This window comes from Coenobita brevimanus, chromosome 95 (assembly GCF_032717465.1).
Source record: "Coenobita brevimanus isolate Jiangsu-jjx chromosome 95, ASM3271746v2, whole genome shotgun sequence".
Classification (NCBI taxonomy): domain Eukaryota; kingdom Metazoa; phylum Arthropoda; class Malacostraca; order Decapoda; family Coenobitidae; genus Coenobita; species Coenobita brevimanus.
Window position 1 is genome coordinate 34,705,665 of NC_137048.1, and position 15,460 is coordinate 34,721,124.

The 15,460-nt window shown below is 39.7% G+C and overlaps 2 protein-coding genes across 2 annotated transcripts in view; one reads left to right on the plus strand and one right to left on the minus strand.

The window, feature by feature from the left end:
• Positions 1-688: 688 nt before the first annotated feature.
• LOC145413206 (pseudouridylate synthase 1 homolog) lies at positions 689-14,680 on the minus strand. The gene is made up of 10 exons (XM_080282932.1): positions 14,568-14,680; positions 12,355-12,485; positions 11,596-11,740; positions 8,507-8,682; positions 7,031-7,197; positions 6,201-6,307; positions 4,610-4,710; positions 2,740-2,945; positions 1,679-1,852; positions 689-841 (listed from the first exon to the last, which is right to left on the minus strand). The coding sequence occupies exons 2-10, from the start codon at positions 12,464-12,466 to the stop codon at positions 752-754; spliced, it is 1,278 nt and encodes a 425-aa protein (XP_080139058.1). The 5' UTR covers positions 12,467-12,485; positions 14,568-14,680; the 3' UTR covers positions 689-751.
• mei-9 (DNA repair endonuclease XPF mei-9) overlaps positions 7,115-15,460 on the plus strand; it is a 28,420-nt gene continuing 20,074 nt past the window's right edge. Inside the window, exon 1 of the mRNA XM_080282933.1 lies at positions 7,115-7,226. The gene's annotated coding sequence lies outside the window, so the exon portion shown is untranslated. The remainder of the gene's footprint in view (positions 7,227-15,460) is intronic.

The window sequence follows — 15,460 nt, forward strand, 5'->3', positions numbered from 1 at the left end:
AATTATTATTACTGTGTTTAGGAATGGAGTAAAGTGGAGGACAGCAACCTGTAAGAGACTACATGGGAATGTTAATTTAAGAATGGAGCAAAAATTGAGAATAGCAGCCTCTTATAATTGGGGTTGGTGTTTCAGATGCTGAAATTTTGTGACTGTTGTACATGAAATAGTTATTGACGGAGTTCATAAATCATGGAGATTTATGGATCAAGTGGCAATAAGAGGGCAAAACAAGTCTGGGTATTTTGAAAAAGTAGGTAAATAAGTGAAGCAGGTCCATGCCACCCTGCTCTCTATATTTTTTTTGGAATCAATTAATAAAGCAATTCTAACAGACTGTACAAAGAAAAGATGATGGAAGAATGAAGATTTAGAAAAAAATGGACAGACAGACGAAATAATGAAGGAGACTTAGAGTAAATGGAGGGATAAAGTGGAGTTAGTACAGTACACAAGGAAGAATGGCTTGGAATGACGAGGAGTGGAGTGGTGACTACTTACGAGAAGGTTTTGTCACAAATGGCCATGATAAGGTGTCCAGCAACATTAACATACATAATACAATATTCTGAAACAGGCATGACAAAACAAATTCCAGAATCAATGGATAGATTTTACTTTGTATACAGGCATTAGAATATAAAATTATAAAACAATGTCTGTCTTATATGGCAGTAGCCAGACGCCTTAATCTTGGAAGGTGTCACAAAACATTAAAACAATTTAAACTACTACTCAACATCAATATTACCTATGTTCCACCACTGTCGTTGTTTTTGGTACCATTACCTCGTGGGCCCCTCAGTTCTTTCCAATATATATATCTGACTCGATTCATATTCTGTAAAAAAATATCAGTGTCATCGTCACAACAAATATAAAGATTAGTGTCTATCCACAGTAGTAGAGTATTTCTACATTAAATATGGGTATTATAACAGTCATTATACAGCAAAGGATTTTTAACTTCGGTACAAACATTAAAGGTTTGTGAAGTCTGAGATATTGAAAGGTAAAAGTACATTAGTTCACTGTTTCTAAACTGAACACTGAATTATCCATCGTCACAATATCTGGCCCTACACAATATCCAGCGCTGCTGGCATGGCTCTATTAAAGCAATATCCGGTGAATTTATGCAACATTCAACCCTGAAACGAGATGTAACCGGCGGTTCTATGTAATATCTGGCGTAGAGGCATATCAGCCAGCTCATAAGTGGTAGCCAACAAACACTGTATTACTGTACTGTATCATTATTTTATGCTTTGTTTTCATCTTTTAATCATGGGAAAGTTTATAGGATAGATAGTCGCGATGGATAGTAACACAATTTCTGTCTCAACACCGAATGTTGAGCCAATGGGGGGTATTATGCAATATCTGGTGTTTCACGTTATTCAGCACTGGGTGTGGTTGAATTACAACAGATAACTGAGAGTTTACTGTATCTCAAATATAATAAATGTCATGTTGCATGAGTTAGAATTTCCCTGAACATCTTAACTTTATCATGACTCGCAGACAAACAGAGATATGAACAAACAAGCAGATACATAAGGAACTTAAAGACAGAAAGATATGAATGGAGAGACAGAAACAAACTTGAAGACAGACAAAAGAGACAGGGAGGAAACTTAAATAGCTTTATATTTCACTTATTCCTGCACTAACTAACCGAGTAATTCTTGACGGCTTCCTTTGAGTGATCAGTCTGGTAGGTGTGGAAGTGCAGCGACACCAACCACCCTAACATGGAATTCTCTTGCATTTCACGATGCATTATTGACGCATAGATGCTCTCCGTGCAGAACTTTTGGATTTCTTCCTCAACAGCATCCCAGTTCAATGCCTAGAAAAAAAAAAAAAAAAAAAAAAAAGAGTAACTAGTACTGGTGTTCTATGGAAAGTGTCTCAATTAACCCCTTAAGCACCATGATGTAGTACTCATTTAGACCCAGCCACTGCCTGGTGATTTTATTCAATCTTAGGAGGCATCTCTAGTGGTGCAGTGGTTAATGATGTCTACTTTCAACTCCAATTTGAAAAAATCTCTTCAAAGTCATCTAGCATCAAGAATAAAATGAAAAATGCTTCACAGAACCAGGGGTTAAGCCTAGGGGGACAACTTATCTGTCTTATTCTGGCTAACGTCATATTATTTGCAACCGGAAAACTTCCCAAGGTCTGAAAGTTAATGTGTGCATGGTGGTAAGGTGAAGCCAAGAATTTCAAAGGTTTGAATGATGAGTGAATGGATGTATGACTACCTTCACTAGGCACTCTGTTGATATATAATCCTTCTCCTACTATTAATTAATGCCTTCCTGTTCCTTTAACTTAATCCTTCCCACCCAAATTAAAGAGGAAAATATGTTTATGATGATGGTGATAAAGAAAAACTTGTGACAACTGAGAACACACCCTGGACCTATGATGAGAACTATCTGTACTGATGCTCAACTCTGAACAGAAGAGCTGCAAAATTCTGACACACACCCCTGACATATCATGAGTTCTTTTCAATTTAACTTATTCTAAAACTGACGCCTCTCCATCTTGAATGTGGACTGTAACATGAGATTACAAAATCACAACACTAATTGTAAAGAAATGCTATACCAAGGATGTAGAGCTGTAGCACTGCCTTATTCTAACATTGAGCTAAAGGAAATATGAGAAAAGAATGAGAATCTCCACAAAGTTAAGGTGCAAGAACTGTACCTGTGTGATTCTCACCTCCTGCTCTCCCTCCAAGGTAAACTTCCTATTATATTGGTAAAAGTGTTGATCCTCTAGTACAAGACCCAGCGCTGGAGCCTTGGGCAAGGCCACAAACTCCTGGCTAAAGGCTGCAGCAAGGAAATCCAAATTGGTTAGACCCTGACTCACTGCCATCGCCACCGCCATCATCTTACGGATCTGGTGCAGTAGGAAGCTCTGACCTGTGATGGAGATATTAAGGATATATTATCTATCTCATGGTTAGGACAATTCTAGCATTGTCTTTCTGTTAACACCAGCTGATCCAATTAAGATGAGAGAACTACAGTTGCCTGAGAATGTTAATAATACTGTACAGTAGATAAACCTTGATCTCTGCCATCATCACTGTCACTATCCTCTGAAAATGAAGCAGTAAAAAGCCTTGGCCTGTGGTGAAATATAAGGATAGCCAGGCCTTTACTCATTGCCAGCATTATGTCAATCATTTGGCATTAGCCACAGCTAAAAGTGTTCTTGGGCTGGATCAAAAATGATATAAATTAAACCTTTCAAAACCAAGAATATCTATCTGAATTTATTCTGACCAATGATAGATAATTCTAATTAGCTTTATAAGGATGTCTTGCAGTTGAAGAGGTTAAGAGTTACATGATCAAAACTTCCACCCATGTCTTGTTATGGGGATAACCTGTGAACTATGTGAGGTCTCCTTGTAGCTGACTGACTCACCCAGCAGAAGAAAAAATAAAATGGGCCTTACTGTTCTGTGCAGATTACTAGAATGCTTCTACCCTCTTAACTACTTAGAGGTTTCCCCCCAGCTGAATAATTTTGCATGACCATGGTGGGAATGAAATATACATCACTGTACAGTAGGGATTCATGAAAATACTGAATAAAAAATAAAATTTCCATTATCTGCAGCTTTAACCCTTTGAACAGGATGATGTGTTTCAGCAGTTTACTCTTGCAACTGCTACACAATTTTGCTCAGATTAGGATTTTGGGGACTGGAAGAGTTGGATAAAGCTTCCGCTGTCCCCTTTAGAACAACAGGTGTATTTTGTAGGCAGAACAATTTAAGGCAATAAGGGTAAAATGAATGGCATCATGGGACTAAAGGGGTTAACATCATGACAACCAACACCTATACTTTAAATACAAGCAGATACACAAGTGTGCCCAGCAAACAATAAAGTGCATGTAGAGTACAGTATAAGTAGTCATCTTTATAAGTCATGGATTGTGTATTGTAAAATATAAAATTTTGCTGTAGTTGTGCCCTGGGCTCAAGTGAACATTAATGGGGTAGACTGTGGACTAAGGTTGCCCTTCTCCTACAGTCCACCATCCCCCCTTCAGCAGACAGGGAGCTGAGTGACACTTGTATCACTGCCATCATGCAAAGGCATATCTCTCCAGCTTGAACATTTTACCATACAACTGATATATACTGTAAACTGTGAGAAAAGGTTGCGAGAAATGACAAGTCAGCTTTATAAGCAGCAAAGGAAATTTACTGATCAATTTTTCTGTAATTACCAAGGACCTAATAGCAAAACAGTAATCATGACACAGCTATACTTTGTCCACTTTAACTTGGCGTGTAAATATCATCTTCTCTTCCTGAATTCTGAGCTGTTACAAAGACATTAACTCTACAATATGGTGTTAGTTATGAGGAAAAGCTATGGAAACGATCTAGAGCTCCAGTATTGCCTTTTTCTGCCACAGAACTCCTTGAAATAAGTTGAATAAGGACAAAAATATCTACCAAGTTCAGGTGCACAAACTATAATACATCAGCTATTCAATCATTCTGTTTCTTTTAATTAAACTTTCACCTACAGCACTGTCACTGTAAAGTTTATCAGTAACCTACCCCTCATCCTTATTCTGATCCATTCCCATCCATAACGCTCGAATGGAGGGTCACAGTCAATATCCAATATGACCCGCTTGGCACGCCGTTCACCAGGGTCACTGTCAACAAATAACGTTAACTTCTTGTTCTTGCTGCTGCATCTCACAGCACATTTGGATGTGAACCCAGCAGACTACAGGGAATTGGCAACCTGAACTGGGAACTCCCAGTGATCTTTTGTTGACGTTATGGTGATGAATTGTCGGTTCTGATACATTCATGCATGAGGTAACACATGTTTTTTAAAAATACTGTAGGATGAGTTTATCAGCTTGGGGAAAATCTCTTTTACTGAAAGAGTTAAGCAACTTCCATTAGCTCCTTCAGAACTATGTATTATTTTCTTGCAACCTCTGTTGGGTTATATTCATGCTTGGAAAGAGATACTATTGAAGGGGTTATGGTAAATGACTGCCCTATCCCCTTAGTGGCATCAGCTACACAATAAACAAAAAGATTCAGCTACCTCTCAAGAATTCAAACATGAACAACATTTTAGATGCTTAAAAAAAAAAAAACTTTAACCTTTTCCATACAATGATTTACCACTTATATTCTGGTTACTTTCAGACAATTCTATTCTCAATGAGAAAGTCCTCTCACATAAAAGGCTCAATACATCTAAAACTTCATCATCTAAGCCTATAAAATGCTATAATGAGTTTGGAAGAGTGTGTAAGAAACAGAATCTAAAGGTGAATTTAGGGAAGAGTAGAGTTATGGTCTTCGAGAAAAATGAAGTCACTGAATGTACAGTAAGTTTGGATAATGAGGAAATGGAAAATGAGTGCATTTAAGTACTTAGGTAATGTGATGAGTAAGGATGGAAGTTTGGAGGGTGAAGTGCTTGAAAGGGTACAACAAGGAAGAAAGGTTGCTGGTTCTTTGAAAGCAGTGATATGAAATAGGGAAGTGAGCATGGAAGTAAAAAAAAACTCACTGCACGATACAGTAGTATTGTGGTACCAACTCTAAAGTATGGAAGTGAAGCTTGGACCCTGTTGGAAGGACACTAGTCAAGACTGAGACCAGTGGAAGAGTGTATTTGGGTGAGGTTGAGAGGGAGGGGGAGGCCGATGATGAGATGAAGGGATGGAGTGGAGAGGTAAATGAGACTGGGGTATGTGAGCTGGGAGTGGAGCAGTGAAATTACAGGGGACAGGGTAATGTGGAGGTGATTTGTTTTGTGGCTACCCCTTATAGGATTAAGGCATCTGGCAACAGATAGATTTCTTCTTTACATCTTATATTTCCTTAAATGCTTTTCTTGGCAGGGATTTCCTTCAGCTAAAGAATATTACTGTCTGGCAGCGGTCAAAATAAAATTTTCAGTATGCTCCAAGAGACGTTTTACCATCATCATCACCATCATCATGAACCTTTTTCCCTACTTACAGATGTGTGAAATATGGTCTAAGAAACAATAAAAGAGAAAGAGATATGGTTTACCTGGATTTATAAATTATTGTACAGTTTAGGTACTGTTCTGTGTATCACCTAAAAAGGAGAAATCTGGTAATTCACATGTCATCAGCGTAGTATAGCTTACATTCCAATAGTAAAGTTGTGAAAGTTGTGAGTCCCCTTGTACATCCACAAAATTTCCCTTAGTCCCTGCAGCACTTCCCAAGACATCCGGTAGTTTGCATTCATTACCTGCAGGGTAATAACATTTACTATAAACAAGAATTTAAGTGTTGCTTATTTTGGACCAAAATTTAGATCCTCAATTACAGTACAGGTATATCCCAGTTTAACGAAGCAACTGGTTAAGTAAAACCCCATCGTTAGGCAGGATATCGTATATCGGGGTAGATTTAACATGTAGGCTAAAGTAACAGGATGCCTTTTTCAGCCTTGGGTTTCCCCCCCAACCAAGTCCAAAACCCATCCAAATGAGTTAAAAAAGTTTAAATCCAATCTAAATGGCCTACGAGCTGTAAAAGAAGCTAAACTAACCCTAACATCTGTAAATAACTCACTAAATCCAACAAATAATATCTGACAATCATCAAATATGTCTGGAAAAAATCAAACTTAGTAAACTGTACCCCAAAGTGACAATGTTCACCCTACCTATGGCAAAAACACATTTAGTCAAAAAAGTTTATAAATCAACCTAAACACAGTTCTAGTCTAAAATATCATCAAAATCAGTAAAAAAAATCAAAACCCATCAGTCAACCGGGGTTTGGCCATCGTTAGGCGGAGTATGGTGTTTTTTTTACCCCCATCACTAAGCTGGGGTATCGTATATCAAGGTATACCAGTACAGTATTTCACAATGAAATGCTTATTTTTATTCCATCATTCTTTCTTATTCAACAGAAGCATATGTATTAATGGAAGTACTTATTATTAATCTCCATAATATCTCACCTCAGTACATGGAGCAAAGGCAAACGTGGGACAGAGGTAGGAGTATGACCGAGCATCGCACCGCAACTTACAGTTGAACCCCTTGGTGACACGATAAACAGCCATCACTCGGATCTGGCTGCTGAGACGCTTGTTGATGGCCTCTTTTACTTCAAGAGGCGGCGCATCTGTAACAATAACATTAAAGAACAATGAGGTAAAAGGGTCACTGTAATAACTGACACAAGTATTCCTATTACCTCATACTGATCACTTACCAAATTGTTTTAGGTGGAAGAAATATAATAATAGGATCTCCTTATAACCTTATCATACCTTGTTTTGAAGTTCATTTCATAACACAATTAAGGCACAGATTACTTCCACCTAAATCTACCTCAGTTGTTGTCTATATCTAATCAAAGAAGTATTTCAGCACATACACTCTCACATTACCTTAGATTAGCTTTTCTTACCTAACTTATCGTACCTGCAGAGTGAATTATTAATATATATATATATATTGTGATGTGAATGAATGTGTTTGAGTGGATGAGAAAATTGGGAGTGTGTCGTCCTGTCTCGGCTACCTCCCTTTCCCTGGGGGAAGCAGCCTAAGCATATAGATGGATAGATATACACAACACCCTTGCATCCAAGACGGTAATATTGTCGCCTGAAGGTCCCATCTTGGACCAACACAAGACCTTATGGAAAAAATTAATGTCACAAAATCTTCAAAAAGTGCCCCTAAAAACATCAACCTAGACCAATTTTGGCACAAAAACATATTTCCTCACCTTGAAAGTGTGTGTTTCTGAGCTTGTTATCTCCAGCTTAGTAGCCTGAGGTTGATGGTGGCGCTTCAAGGGGTTAGTAGACGGTTTCCTAGGCATGGTTACGTAAGGAGAGGCAATAACCTAGGAGCAAACGCTGAGTGCAACATGTGGGAAGTGTCCAAGACACTCTGGTGAGGGAGACAAAAGGAAGCCCTGTCTGCTCATCATGCGACCAGATGCCAATACATTATCGCACAACATCGCAACCATGTCACTCTCCCAGATGCAGGAGCCATGTTGGACCCAGTGAGACCGTCATAGCTGTAGTCTCCTCGGATTTGGGCCATCGTGAACCGCTGGTTCCATATTGGACATATGCAACAATATTACAGCATGAATTATTATTTATGGTCTCCGTCTTGGACGCAAAACATCTTGGACTAATCCGTCTTGGATGCGAGGGTACAGTATATATAAAGTATACTGTATATGGTACCGATAGGTAATTCAGTGAGTTAGAAGACATGCTGCTGACTTGTGCTGTTACAAACAAATCTCCATTAACTCCTCCAGTATAAAAATCTAATTTTATTTTATAATTAACTACATCATAATGGGAAAAAGACAGTAGTTTATCGAGTATAACTTTTTTTTTCTTTCTTTCTTTTAAAGTAAGATAGGCCACCAGAGATGAGAACATATAAAGGTTCTGACTTACTAAAGTTGCCAGAGACCAACATCCGAGCTGCAGAAACATTCTTGTCAGTGCGAGATGTGCGTTGAAAGGAGAAGAGTTGAGGAACTTGATATTCTTCTTCTGTTATAAGGCTGGCTGAGAGCATTGCAGACAACAGCTCCTCTTCTATGGTGGGATAGCCACATCCAAAGCTATTTCTGAAAAGAATTTAAAGCATTTTGGAAATAAAAAAAAAAAAGATAATGCAATACTTCCATATGGTTTCTTTTTAATAATACTGAACTCAGTTCATTTTTAAGTGCTCCAATATGCTTGCATACATTCACCTTGGTCACCTAATGGCGGTTCTCCATGCTGCTTGATCTCTGGCAGCTTCCCTATTCAGTACCTTATCCCTGAGGTCACACTCAATGAGCTCATCCCAGGTCTATTTCAGTCTATATCTCGCAACCCTACCCCTAATGTTGACACTTCTCACTTTCTGCACCCAATTATCATCCTCCATCCTCTCCACATGCCCAAACCATCTCAATCTACCCCTTCTCATCACAACACCAATACACTCCAGCCCCATCCTACATCTCAGGTCTTCCACTGCAAACCTAGCCCCCCCAGGCCTCACTCAAAGACCCATTGCACATTCACCTAATCACTGTCATTTCTGTATGTTTGAGCCTGCAAATATCCTCTTCCTTTATTGCCCAGGTCTTACTACCATACAGCATTACACTCCTAACACATGCCACATACAAAGATCCCTTAGTACAGAGGGAGAGCCCCTCTCAAAGTCAGGAGAGGCAACAGCTCCCTGAACTCCTTTCAACCACTCCTCACTCTAGCCACAGAACTAGCTCCAGCCCCACCTCAGGCACATAACATGTCTCCCTAATAACAAAACTCTTCCACACAATCAAGAGACTCACCAGCAAGATCAGTCCTTTCATGCATGACAATCTCCACCTGCTCTACCTGACACCACACACATGAAACCAGCAATATCTTGCAGCCTACCTCTAATACTACCACATCTCTTACGCACCCACTCATCACAAATGCTGCACAAGACGAAATTGCTTTCCATGCCCTTGTGGAAAATTGCACATGGCAACTCTCCCTCTTCATTAACAGTACCATCACTTTTGTTTTATCTGCATTTACTCTTAAGACCTTGTGCCCTAAACCATCTCTCCACTTCCTAAATCGTTCCTCCACCTCCCTTTTATTCTCAGCAATCAGCACCAAATCATGGGCATACAACATCTCCCACTGGAGTCCATTGTTGAAGTCACATGAAAGAGCAAGTACAGTATAATGATAAAGAACAAGGGACTAAGGACCGACCCCTGATGCACACCAATATTCATGAAAAACTCATCACTCAGATCTCCATTCACCCTTACTTGGATGCAAGCACCCACACACACAGCCATAACCATCCTAACCAGCCACTCCTCGATCCCAAACTTTTGCATTGTCCACTTCACTTCCTCTCTTGGGACTCAATCAGAGACCTCCAAATCAACAAAAGCAAAGTACAGATCCCTTCTCTTTCCTATAAATATTTTCTGAAGCTGTCAAACAATGAATGTGGCATCAGTGGTCCCTTTCCCCATGAAAAGCCCCATGAAAAGCTATGATGTATTCAGCCAAGATCACGTGCGAGAGCTGGCGTCTGGCTTAAGCTGGCAGAGGCGAACTCGCCAGTGGCATGAGCCAATGAGCATCGTGCTACAGTTGCTTCTGGGCAGCTCCCAGTTTCCCCCCATGGCTATTGCTTATCATCAGCATCAGATGATGACTAGATCAACTACTAATTACCTACCATACCCTTCTCAGCACACCTGCTTCTTTAGCAGAGCAGACACATCTTGAGTGAGTGTTACCTTTGTTTAATATTTATTTATTGCTTACTGTGTGAGTGCATTCAAGTACTTGGGTGGTGTGATGAGTAAAGACGGAACGTTGGGGGATGAAGTGCGTGAAAGGGTACAGCAGGGAAGGAAGGCTGTTGGTTCACTGAAAGCAGTGATGAGAAATAGGGAGGTGAGTATGGAAGTTAAGAAGTCACTGCATGACAGTATTGTGATCCCTACCCTGACGTATGGAAGCAAGGCGTGGACCTTGCAAGAGGGGAACAAATCAAGAGTGGGAGCAGTGGAAATGAATTACTTGAGAGGAGCATGTGGAGTGACATGGAGGGACAGGTTGACGAATGAAGAAGTGAAGGAACGTTGTGGGGTGGATGTGGATGAGAAGATTAGGAGAAATACGCTTAGGTGGTTTGGACATGTGAAGAGAATGGAGAATGAAAGACTGACTAAGAGGGTGTATGTAGGTGAGGTGGAGGGAGGGAGAGGGAGGGGTAGACCAAGGACGAGGTGTAGGGATGGAGTTGAGAGGTATATGAGGGAGGGGGGAGTGTAGTCAAATGGTGGGTGACAGAGCAACTTGGAGGCATTTTGTCTGCGGCCACCCTTTGCGGGAATAGGGCGTTGGGCTATAGATAGATAGATAGATAGCTTACAATGACTAAAAACGTTGTTTTTAGAACAAAAGTTATTATCACAATTTAATTAATGTTCGTTTCACACTGTTATATTATTGAACACAAGTTTGCACCATAACCATACATAACAGTTTATTTACAAGAAAAGTATTCTGCATTAAATAGGCTTTAAAATGAGACCCCATTTGGCATAACTGACAAATGTACAGTGGATATGATGATTTGCATACTGGCAAACTTTAACCCTCGTTTTCTCAAAACTATGTTTTGGTAAGTTCGCCCTTATCATTCTCAGTGCCTCACAATATTTGATTCAAATGACCAGAATACACTGCAGCCAAAGGCTGAACTATACTGTACTTACAATCCATCCTTCCACCTCATTCTGTTTGTGTATCACAGGCTGTCCTTATTTTAAGTTAGAAATGTATTTCAAATATTACAATGCTTCCCAAAATATTGGTACTGTAAATCTAATGGAAATTTGCAAATCAACTATACAGGCACGGCAGAACTTTCATTAGGCACTTCTTTTGTGGACTAAAAAGCAAAAACTATAAAAATGCTCTTACTGAACTGTGGTTACAAAACTACAGTATCTTACTTCTGCATGCCAAAATAGCCATAACCATTGAAGGAAAGCAAAAGGGCATATTTCCTCCAGGGGACATTTGTTGAGCCTTCAGGTACTGGGTTGAGTGTGATGTGCTTCACCTCCTCCTCTGTTAATGCTCCATCATACCGATCACCTGAGGATAGGGTTTTCCGTCAGGAGAATACAATTACTTGAGCAGGGAATAAAAAACCTAACTGTCTTCTTGCCCTATAAAGAATTAAATAAAGATATGTACTAACCCTTTACATATAGGGCAGAGCATTTCTCAGCTGAATAAAACTGCCTGGTGGTAGTCAGAGTATAATAACTACAGTAATTAACAGCTACCTTATGTCTACAGCAAGCTTGAGGAAACTGCTTATTTGCTCTCAAAAAAGCAGAATTGGTATGGTTACCTATCCCAGCAGTAGAAAAAAAGTTGTAATAGTCTGACCTGTCTTCCTGACTTACAAAGAGGAATGACTGTTTTATAAATGATGCACAAAATATACCAACACTGAAAAAAAGGACTGTGCATATTCCATACTGCACACTGATTTCATCAGACATCAATACCTTAATTAGACTGGTGCCTGAGAGGGATATAACCAGAAGTTGCCTGGTTCACAAATGTCCCTCAATTCCATCCCTACCTCCCAAAGTATGATGGTAGACAGCAGGAGAAAGGCAGCTTAAACCTGCAGTCCACTGGGTTCAAGTTCAGATTAGCCACATGTATGCATGCACACAAACTTTTCTTTATCTCACATTTATAGCCCAGCGTACGAAATCTGGAGCTCCTGCCCTTCATTGTGATGATACTGGAGGCCCTTCTCAGACAGTCTTTAATAAAACCAAACACCTTCCTCTGGACTGCCATACTATTCTGAGTCTTTAATCTGAAATGATTTGGAAATAATTATAACAATAGAAAATATCAGGATAAAAGAAAAACCATCCATCCATCATCCAATCCTACGTTGCCCCATGAGGAGCGAAGGAGCCTGGGGGTAGGCAGTTGGTCCTGACATTTAAGATGAGAGTGACCAACCTCACTCATCTCTGAGTGGCATTACGTGAGCAATAAACCCCAACCACCCCTTGGATATAAACCTTCACCAGCTCAATCCGACTGGAGCACAATAATTGCCCACTAAACAAGCAGCCTTATAAAAAAAGGCATTTTGGAAAATAATAAAAAGTGAACAAAACTTTATTACTCACTTAAGCAATTCTCAACTACCTCATCAGGCTTAATCCTGATGTACAGTACTGTCACAGAACTGTAATGTATTCATTCATTTACAGTACAGTATGTTGCGTAATTATAGTACTGTATAGGTGGAATTGGTGTGTCCGTTTCATAAATAATTACCATATATTGTTCACCTTCTCCCTAAGGTAAGCTGCGTTTCAAGATCTGAGCGGCTTTCAGTTTTTAGTTTTGGTTGGCTGACATGGGAAGAGTGGTGGTGGTGGGGGGGGGATCTGGGAGGACTTCACCCTACAGTACCTTGTGGTCCTCCATTTGTGAAGACCCTTGTAGCTAAGCCACTATCACAGAGTGTGGTTGTACTCCATAAATAGGAATGGTGCAGGTTCAAAGTGGCATCTTGTACTATAGGGTCCCTAGCATAGGAACATTCATGTGAAAATTGCAAAACCAAGTTCAAATCTTATGAACTGCGACCTTCACTATTCAAGTGCAAAACTACTGTACTTGCAAAGTCTTGCTAACCTTTGTAGGAGTAACAAAATCAAATTGCAAAAATATCAGTTTTGTTCTTTCTTCTTCATCAGTCATAATTTGAAAACAAAAAGTGTACACGAGCATACTATACATCAAAACGCTGCTGGTAAAGTGTAGATGTTTCTTTTCATTTTTAGAAAAGCATTCAGGCTACGATTCGTGAGTTACAGCCTGAAAACCGCATCATGGTCACCTCGGTCTGTCATTTGGTGCAATATTGGTTAGCTACAGCAAGAACATAGCAAAACACTTCTTTTCACGACAAAGCACCCCCATTTTAGTATTTCAGTATGTAATCCATGTACCAATCCAAATCTAACTCTTGCTTTATGCTTACTTATAATAACCAGTAGGAAATAAGTGAACTTCTTGTATGGTCCCACCTCAAAGACATGTGTTGCCCAATGTATGTGTCGTAAGAGGACTTGAATGTGGCTATTGTGACTATATTCTCAGGAAGTGAATTCTAATCACTGGTTGCACTTATTACAACCAGTTGCCTTTTAGGGTCATTCTCCAGTGGTCGGGTTTTAAGGGTTTTAACCAGTGTCCTCTCAAATAGTCTGTTTTGAATGTGAAGAACTTAGAACATAAGAACATAAGAAGAGAGGATAACTGCAGTAGGCCGGTTGGCCCATGCTAGGCAGCTCCTAGAAGAGTAACTGAACTACTAGAATGAGATAAGGATAGCAAAGAAGAAGGCTCTCCCCCGCCCTCCAAACCCTCCAGCCGAAGCCAGCAGGAAAAAGTCAGAAAGAACACCACGCAGTATAGAAAAACTGGAATGTCTTCATATCCAAGGAGAAGCTTGAATGTGTCGATTATATCCCTTCTCTTCCTTCTTTCACTTAACGTCTGCATGATTATACTTCCACAAAAAGATCATAAACTAGAAATAAAAATTTTTATTCCAAAATGAAATAGGACTGGCAAAAGTGCAGATATAAAAAAAAAAAAAAATGAGATTTGGAGACCTATACCCAGTACGACATTCCACAGTTTGGCCCCAAACTTGTAGCTGATGGAATGTCGTAATGGGTATAAGTCTCCTACTTCCTAGGAATCATTTTTGAGGGAAATTTTTGTTTTTTAGTCTCAAGAGTGCTACCATGTTTATCATTAAAATGACTGAGGAACATGTTAGGGAGGAAGACGAATATCTTTACTTATCCGAGACTACATGAGCTAAACAGATCCTCATATCCACATTTCTACCGAGCAAGCAATATACTTTGCTTCGATTTTAATCTTCTCTTCTTGATATCTATCTTCAGTACCCGCAGCAGCACAGACTATGCAGCGCGGCCAATCGCCGAGACCGTCGATAAACACTGCCGTGCCGAGCCGAGGTCGGCCCGACGAGCCGGACTGTCCATGCCCGGCTGCTTCTTTAAATACCCCCAAATATATATATATATACTGTATATATATATATATATATATATATATATATATATATATATATATATATATTCAATCATATTTTGCAGTCACAATGCAGCAGTTATATCTTGCACTTGTACCAAAATTACCTACCTCGAGATCGTGAGTTTGTTGCAGGTGGAATCCCCGTGCCCGTTTAGTAAAGATTTTCTTTTTTCTATAATTCCTAATATGACAACCGTGGATGCTCAAAAAAAAACACCATTTTGCACGCACAGATAAAAAACAGCTAGCTTCTATAGTGTTGTTTACTTGACGGACATTTTTAAAGGGATGGCGGGCATATGGTGGACTGTACAGTGAAGTAAGCGATTGTCAACAAACAATACCAGCTTCCCGACCCGTGCACAGACTGTGTGACGCCTTTGGGAGCCCTCGTAAATTAAACACTGGGGGTAAAAGAAGTGCTGCGCCTTAGATTTTCCAAAGCTGCGACGACGAGAAAGGCATAGGCTATCAAACTTCTGTTAGAATCATCAAGGACCAATAAATTCCGGTGAATTTGTATTATCTTACAACCATGGAAGTTTAAGATTTCCTTGCACAGTACTATTTGGTATGGGCAAAGTTACAGTAATTCAAATTGTGGTGAGGCAGCAGGAGAGCTCCTGTGCGTAAAGTTTACAATTATATTTTTTTCTCCGTAAACTATACCGTATTTATGATTATAATACCCATTAA